The sequence below is a fragment of the Octopus bimaculoides genome, chromosome 20 (assembly GCF_001194135.2).
Source record: "Octopus bimaculoides isolate UCB-OBI-ISO-001 chromosome 20, ASM119413v2, whole genome shotgun sequence".
In the NCBI taxonomy this organism is placed as follows: Eukaryota; Metazoa; Mollusca; class Cephalopoda; order Octopoda; family Octopodidae; genus Octopus; species Octopus bimaculoides.
Window position 1 is genome coordinate 46,644,593 of NC_069000.1, and position 8,661 is coordinate 46,653,253.

Here is an 8,661-nt window from a genome sequence, read left to right on the forward strand (position 1 = left end):
CGTGCGGGTGACACGTAAAAGCACCCACTACACTCTCTGAGTGGTTGGCGTTAGGAAGGGCATCCAGCTGTAGAAACTCTGCCAAATCAGACTGGAGCCTGGTGTTGCCATCCGGTTTCACCAGTCCTCAGTCAAATCGTCCAACCCATGCTAGCATGGAAAGCGGACGTTAAACGATGATGATGATGATGATGATTCTGCCCAGCTCGCTAACAATTCTGCCAGCTTGCTATCTTAAAATAATAATAATAATAATAGTAGTAGTAGTAGTAGTAGTAGTAATGTTTTCTTTATTGCCAACAAGGGCCGAAGGCATTGGGGACCACATGAAAAATAAGACATCAAGGTACCTTTTGTTGTTGCATCATGCGCAGAACATTCATCTGCATACAGAGGAAATCGTTGTGGATGTTGTCTGTGAATACTTCCATTGCATCGTAGACAACACTGTGCAGCAGCTTAAAAGAGACCGAGTTAGACGATGGAATGTTAGGTGCAGCTGCAGCAGTTGCAGCAGTGGTCATGGTGGGAGCAACCGATTCTGTTGCAGTTGTTGCTGTTAGTGGTATGGAGTGGATCTGGCTGGGTGCAGTGGTTGCTGAAGGTGCAGCTTTCTGCATGACAATTTCAACAGTGACAGGGGTGGATACCTGGATAAAGACAGACAGACAGACACAATGAAGTTAGTAAATGAAGTGTTGAGAAGGTGGAGGAAGAGGAGAACAACAATATGGGTGTCAACTTCCTCTACAGAGTGAATGTATGAGTATGTGTGTGTGTGTGTGTGTGTGTGTGTGTGTGTGTGTGTGTGTATGAGTTTGTGAGGCCAAGAGTGTATTTCCCCCATGGCTTCACATGTGGGCATTGTTTATTTGCAGTCCTCCTTGAAAGCACATGTAGGTTGTTCAAGAGACAGGGATGCAAAGGAGAGGGGTGATTATCACCTTTGCTTGGAAACTGGATTGGTGTTAGAAAGGGCATCCAGCTGTAGAAACCTTGCCAAAACAGATATCTGCAGCCTGGTGCTGCCCTTTGGCTTGCCTGTTCCTACCAAGCCATCCAACCCATGCTAGCAGGGAAGACGGACATTCAGTGATGATGATATATTTATCATCATCATCATCATAGTTTTAATGTCCACTTGTCCATGCTAGTATGATGAGTTTGATGAAACTTGTTGAGGCAGATCTTCTAAATGTTCTACTTGTAGCCATGCTGAAATTCTTTCCAAACAACATAATAAATACCCACCAAGAGTTCTTAGAGGAATAAACAACACAACAATCAGACATTTCTTCCATGGCAGAAAGAGAAAAAAAACCGAAGCCAGAAAGAAACGGCAGATGCAAGGGAAAAGATGATCTTACCTTTGTGTTTGTTGTCATTGTTGGTGACATCCCGCTGCTGCTGGATGCTGTCCCCTGGCTATTAAAAGTCTCTGTTGGGGAGACCAGGTCCCTGACATCCCAATTTCTTCTGTTCATTAAAGAAGACTTACGTGACGTGACCGGTGTGATGTGATGGACGTCCATCTCCAACACGGGCTGAGGAGATTGTTTGTTTAGCAGGGCCGCTTGGGCACTGCTGCTGCCCTGGGTTCCAAGGTCTGCTTTTCTGTGGACCATTGAGGTGAAGTCAAATGGTGATTGCAGCTGAGCTGAAGTGAAAGCAGAGCCGGCAGCAGAGGGGTTGGTGGGTCTACCTGAAAAGGGTGAGAACGGGGGGAAAACGATTAAGGAAGAGGGATTCAGAGGAAATATAAGATTGAGGGAAGGGAACAGGGGAGAGAGAGAGAGAGAGAGAGAGAGAGATTAGATGAAAGGGTATCATCATCATCATCTAACGTCCATCTTTGATGGTGACATGGCTTAGATGGTCCAACAGGATCCAACAAACTAGAGGACTTCATTGAACTCCAGAGCCTACTTTGACATGGCATAGTTTCTACAGCTGAATGTCCTTCTTAATGCCAACTACTTTTTCATAGCACCAGCTCCAGTGAGGTCCCACAGTAACTCACAAGAGAAAAGCAAACCCTCATCAGTAGAGAGGTGGGTGGTGACTTTATACCACATGTTGAGAAGTTAAGGTTTGTTAAAGGAACAGAAACAAGTGCCCTGCTGGAGGAAAGGTACACTGCTGCCCTCTAGGGAGAAATAGCAAAAAGAAGAATGTCCCTTGGTTTTTAAGAACCTAATTGCTTAACCTTCTTGTTATCATATTTCTGGGGAAATACACAGTCTTTGTTTCAATTTAGTAAATTAACCCTGTCATTATTGATTTGATGCCTGGAACATAAATTAACATGAAACTTTGATGGAAGATTTTAACTTTGGTCACTTTAAAACAGGAAGTTTGTTATCACAGAACCAGGAGTGTTCTCAGACAGGCAAGAACCTAGAGATGGTTTTGTTGCACAACAGATGAGAGAGGTATGTTCTCCTGGCTCAGACAGCAGTCAATGATAAATGATGTCTCTACACAACACTGATAGTTGTGAATAAGTGAGGCAGGGTCTCTTGGCTCTGACCCCAGTTAATTACAGGTTAAATCTTCAGATAATGCTGAGGGGTAAACAAAGAGTTTTACATGAAACACACTTTGTAATATCTGCCGTGTATTTGAACCTGAGCTCTCTTGATTGGTTGTAGCATGCCATAGGAAGTCGGCTGTTATTTTCTACAAAGTATTTGAGAGAGGGAGAGGGGGAGAGAGAGGAGAAAGGGGGATAGAGGACGGGGGGGGAGGTGTAGTAGAAAAAGATGACAGGGAGAAGAGAAAACACAAAATATTCTGATGGATCTTACCTGAGTCTTTGGAAGGTGAAGCTGGACTGTCAGTGGGTAAATGTGAGAGCTGTGGAGGAGAGAATGGACAATGATGATGGCCCAAATTATTTCAACACAAAAATACATCATCACACTGGCCATACACAATATCAATGCTAATATACTATCTTGAAGACAGCAGGTTTATACTAGAATATATATACACATACATTTGTACACATAGGCAAACACACACACACGCGTGTGTGTGCATACACTACAAACAACATCATCATCATCATCATCATCGTTTAATGTCTGTTTTCTATGCTGGCATGGGTTGGACGGTTTGCCAGGAGCTGGCAAACCAAGGAACTGTCCAGACTTCAATTGCTTGTTGTAGCATGGTTTCTATGGCTGGATGCCCTTCCTTACGTGTTTATTACATCAAAAGTTGACAGTGTGCTCCAGTTTGGGCTTTCATGAATCATCAAAAGCCCATCATGGGGTGAAACTCAGTTCAGACCACAAATAAATTCAGCTTTACAGTATTTATTCTGGATCTCTGCACTTTGAGTTCAAATTCCACCAAGTTCAACTTTGCCTTTTGTTTTCTTGGGATCAGTAAAATAGAAGAGCAGTTGAGGGCAATGAACTGACCAGATCGGCAGAGCATCAGACAAGATGCCTTGTGGCATCTTTTTTTCAGCTCTTTTATATTTTGGGTTCAAATTCTGCCAGGTGGCTGGGCTAATCTTATGATGACATGAGTAAAACCTATTCATCCCACATTTGACCAGTAAGGTCAAGAATGTATGCAACCAGCACAACTATGCAAGCAACAGCAGGTTGAGGTTTTCGTGCAGCATCGGATCGACTAGTTTGGTTGTATTTTTAGTGACCCCTAGATAATTTATCTGCTGCTCTAACAACACCCCTACCTAACTTTGATAGATAACAATATCAATAACATTTTGAGACAGATCAATAAATTATTAGAAAAGTCACTGACCTGGAGGGAGGTTTCTGCAAATGATGGCCACAAGAGGCTGATATCAGAGGTGTTACTCTGGTTGCAACTGATGTCTGATGGGATAAAACTGGCGTTTGCACTTGCAGGAGAAAACAGGCCCAATGCATCAACTGTAGTGAAGACACAGGTGTTAGTTATACATCATAGTTATGCATGTTGTTGCTGTTATTAATATACGAGAGTGAGTCAAAAAGTAATGCCATTTTGTTTAGGACAAGTATAATTACCAACACAGGAACATGTATCATACATCAAAATGAAGCTGGTCCTCTGTGGATCACATCCCTACTTCTCAACATGGTCACCATTTCTCTCAATAGCAATGTTCCACCTTAGAATGAGAGCATGTATCCCTGCCCCGTAAAATTCTGTTGACTGTTCTTTGAGCCATTTCTTCACTACAGTTTCCACTTCCTCGTCACTAGACTATCATCTCTTCGGCCCCATGAAAGAGGGTTTGAGGGGTAAACATTATTCCAGTGACTTGGAAGTGAAAACGACACACACAAACAAGAACAGCCAAGCATACAAGTAAAACACACGTATACATGCAAGCAACCATACACACACACAAAGAGAAAGAGTGAAACAAAGTGATACGCACCGTTTCGTTGATCATTTACGGCTGATGAAGAATGAGACAAATCAGGAGTGACACAAACTGAAACGATACAACAACAACAACAACAACATTAGAACATTGAAAGTGTCTTAGTTATGTTCCTGGTTCCAATCCTATTGAGGTAAACTTTACTTTTCCTCCCTCCACGGTCAATAAAATAAAGAACCTGCCAAAGTACCTGGAACAATGTAAACCAACTAACCTTCCCCACCACCACCAAAATTCCAAGACTTGTGTCTATATTAGAAACAACAGCAGTAGATTGGTGGATTTGAGAGGACGTCGGACTAAATACCTTGTTGCAGCTCTTTAGTTCCCGAGTTCAAATCCAGCCAAAGTCAACTTTTCATTTTATCCTTCTAGGGGTTGATAAAATAAAGTATGAGGCGAGCAGAGAGGTTGAGGGTTCTCATCTAACAAACCCTTCAGGCCTCCTTATACAGTGTTTTACTTCAACACACAAGCACATTATATATATATATATATACATGCACACATTGCGAAGGTGAGTTGAGTTTATGATTGTTACATCATGGGTTCAATTCCTAACCTTGGCAGTGTGCTGTGTCCTTGAACAAGACATTTCATTTTAAATTGCTTCAGCCAACACAGCTAAAGTTGGGTCCCAGTGACAGCTGGGATGAGGAGAGGGCAATTAACTTTGCAACAGACTGGGGCCCTTTTTGGGGAGTTTTCTACTTTCTATGACTTACTGCCCCAGACACTGAGATGAGCTCCCTGGCTTTATGGGACGGCAGGGTCTACACAGATAAACACACACACACTGACAAACATCTCCAGTTTGCATGTGTGGTTATACTAGACTCTCCACTTGTCTTCGTAAATTACTGACTGCACTTACCTGGCTGTGATGTAACTTCTGCCACTTCGGGTGATGTAGTAGTAGGCATGTTGGCACTGAGGTTGAAGCTTCCAGATGAAAACCTATCATGATTCTGGAATAGAATCAGGCATATATATATATACATACACATATACATGCACATATATGCATAAATATGCACACACACACACATGCATAATGGTGATGATGTTGAGATTCCTTGTTGACATTATAGCTGATAGTTCTGCATTTAAAAATACAATAAAAAAAACAGTTGGTGACAGGAAGAGCATCCTGTAGTAAAATCCTGTCTCAAAAACTCCTTGTCCAACCCAAGCTAGCATGATGGAAAGCAGACATTAAACAAACAACTGAACCTACACACACTGAACTTCCAACAGGTCAAACAACCCCATAGCCTCCTTATGTCGTACATTGTTTATTTCAGTCCTCCATTCCACCCAATGGTGCAGCTGCCAGAATATTCTGGTCTCTTTTATAACATTGTCATTATCGTGATGTCCTGTTTTTTTTACCAAATTTGCATGGATAGGACGAGTCCTCTCCAACTTTGCCACTTGTCGCACATCGTCAGATCAGATTGGAGCCTGGTGCAGCCTTCTGGTTTGCCAGTCCTCAGTCAAACCGTCCAACCCATGCCAGCATGGAAGGTGGACGTTAAACGATGATGATGATGATGACATATGTAACTGGCACTCTGTCGGTTATGATGATGACTATACCAGTTGATCCGATGAGTGGAACAGCCTGCTTTGTGTTAATTAATGTCTAAGGGGCTGAACACCCTAGACACATGTACCCTTAACATAGTTGCTTTCAGGGAGATTCAATGTGACCAAGACTGGTCCTTTGAATTACAACTCATTTTTGCCAGCCGAGTGGACTGGAGCAATGTGATATAAAGTGCCTGGCTGAAGGACACAACAGGCCACTGGGAATTGAACACACGACACCCTGACCACTAAGTCTTCTTTTTCAGCTAACACATTCACTCAGCAGAAGAGACTTGGCTAAGGCACTGTGCAGTGAAATTGAACTCAGAACCACATGGTTGCAGAGTAAACTTGTTAACCATTCAGCCACTGCCATTTCTGTACTGATGATGACTGTGGTGGTGGTGGTGAGTGACTGAAGCAAAGCCAAGGATAAAGAAAGACAATTACCTTTCGGAACTTGACACAAGAGATGGCAGATTTGTGGGCAGATTCCTTGCAGACGAGGGCGGACTTCATTGAGCGTCGATCAAACACATAGAGGGAGCCTTGCTTGCTTCCCACACAGATCAAATCTCCACAGACATCGACACAGGTCAGAGCTGACTTCACGGACGTCACAGATATCGCACTACAATGGAAACAAAACAGCGTCAGAAGGAGTTCAAAGTTTACTTGGATCCAGAGGCAAGGCAGATATTTCTGTCTGCCTCAGTTGATCTAGATGGCAAAAGGGTTCACCCACCCTAAATGAGTGAAGGGCAGGCCATACGTCTGTAGAAATGATTTAATGGGAAAAGCCATGGCATCTTTGCTAATATCAACCAATTCCAGTCACATGACATTGGTTGACCGTGAGGTTAAAAGTCAAAGATTCTGATCCCAGGTGTTATGAAATAAAATTGAACTCAAAGTCCATACTTGTGCCAAAGTTCCAGTTGCAGACCACGGCTGGGTGGAATAATTCAACACAAACAATAAAAGTGTGCTTTTACTTACTTAAAGGCAGAACTGTCAAAGAGGGCCAGTTCTCCGTCCAGTCCAACACTGGCAAGAATTTGTTTGTCTTGGAAAAACGACAGACCTGTTGCTGATGCTGAATGAATTTGGTTGGCTGAGTGTAAGAGTTTAGCACGACCTGCATCCCAGATATTAATGGCTCCATCAGCAGACACGGAACCAAGAACTGAGGCCTTGTGTGGTGAATAGCAGAGGTCGTTGATAGCCTTTAAAGGAAAAATATACAAAAATAAAGAAAGTCAAGAGGAAGGAAGCAAGAAAGGATACAGGAAATACTACATGATGTTATCTACCAAGTAAAAAGTATATTTCTAAATTAATTACGAAATGAAAACTAACAGTGGAGCTTTGTAAGAACTCCCATGATGTCTTACCTGGACTCTTGGTGCCAAAAGAGGAGTAGATGTGTCTCGATATACCATGTTGTTCAGAATTATTTCTCCATTATCCGATCCTGATGCAATATGGCTGCCATTGTCGCTGAACTGGATTGTAGTAACACTGCTGCTGTGACCCTGTTTGCAGAAAAAAAATCTCAGGTTTACCTATACATGCATAAGTGTTACATGTGTGCGTGTGTATGAGGAATGCTGAATGTTTTCATGCACTACCTGCCTGATGAGGAACTCAGACATTCCCATGTCCCTGGCGATGGACCTGATTGACTTAGAAGGATCGTTGTCAATCATGGCCTGGATTTCACCAACAAATTCAGGAATTTTTTTCTTACCAGAATGATCAGAGTGAGTTTTCCAAGCTGCCGTCCCTTTACAATCACCATTAGACTCCTCCAACTCTTTCTGAATCCTTTGCACTGTCCTCACATTGACACCCAAACACTCTGAAATGTCCATACTGGAGCTTCCAGCATGAACACCAAGCAGCACAGCATGTCGTTTCCAAATTTCTGGCAGAGTGAACTGTGTCATGGCGCTGTTTATCTTACAGACAGTGCCCAACTGACCTTACTATACTGTGTAGTCGACAAAATCAAAAACAAACAATGCACAAAATTGAAAATATAAAATGGCAACAATTTACTCATCGCACCCTATATATACATATATATATATATATATATATAGATAGGTAGATAGATAGATAGAGAGAGAGACACGTAGTGTGTGGAGTAGTACAAACAGTCAGAGCAATGTGTGGTATGCCAGTAGTGGTGAAGAGATACTTACTGACAATGTAGTGGTTTGACTTGAACCAGTCAAGTGGTAGACATGTAGCAAGTTGTCTTGACCAGCTGCAGCAATGATTCTGTCCTTTGCTCCTAAGGCAATACACTTCTGACCAACCTGTTGGAAATAAATGAATCAGGAATGTCAGTGTTTGTCACATCACTGATGGATTATCCATGAATGGATAGTCTATGGCAGAATGGTTAGGTTGTTGATATCACTATCATAAGGATCAGTTCAAACTGTTAATCTGTATATCATACTTAAAGCAGATGCACTGTTGAGGGGTCAATATGTGTGACCAACATGCTGGTGTTATCCCAGTATGGCCAAATTATGACTGAAATACATTTCCTTCTCTTTTTGGAGGCAGTATATATGATTGAAGAGCAATTTGGTTGCTATTTCAGGCCAACTACACAGCCACATAGAGGCTTCCTTGTTGGGTGTGAT

At 42.4% G+C, this 8,661-nt stretch overlaps 1 protein-coding gene across 1 annotated transcript in view; it reads right to left on the reverse strand.

The window, feature by feature from the left end:
• LOC106874352 (protein NEDD1) overlaps positions 1 to 8,661 on the reverse strand; it is a 19,260-nt gene that overhangs the window by 1,969 nt on the left and 8,630 nt on the right. Inside the window, exons 3-12 of the mRNA XM_014922056.2 lie at positions 8,209 to 8,325; positions 7,396 to 7,536; positions 7,001 to 7,227; positions 6,452 to 6,632; positions 5,286 to 5,379; positions 4,406 to 4,462; positions 3,781 to 3,911; positions 2,808 to 2,856; positions 1,368 to 1,702; positions 351 to 650 (exon numbers count right to left, since the gene is read on the reverse strand). Of these exons, the coding sequence (XP_014777542.1) occupies positions 351 to 650; positions 1,368 to 1,702; positions 2,808 to 2,856; positions 3,781 to 3,911; positions 4,406 to 4,462; positions 5,286 to 5,379; positions 6,452 to 6,632; positions 7,001 to 7,227; positions 7,396 to 7,536; positions 8,209 to 8,325 (1,632 nt within the window). The remainder of the gene's footprint in view (positions 1 to 350; positions 651 to 1,367; positions 1,703 to 2,807; positions 2,857 to 3,780; positions 3,912 to 4,405; positions 4,463 to 5,285; positions 5,380 to 6,451; positions 6,633 to 7,000; positions 7,228 to 7,395; positions 7,537 to 8,208; positions 8,326 to 8,661) is intronic.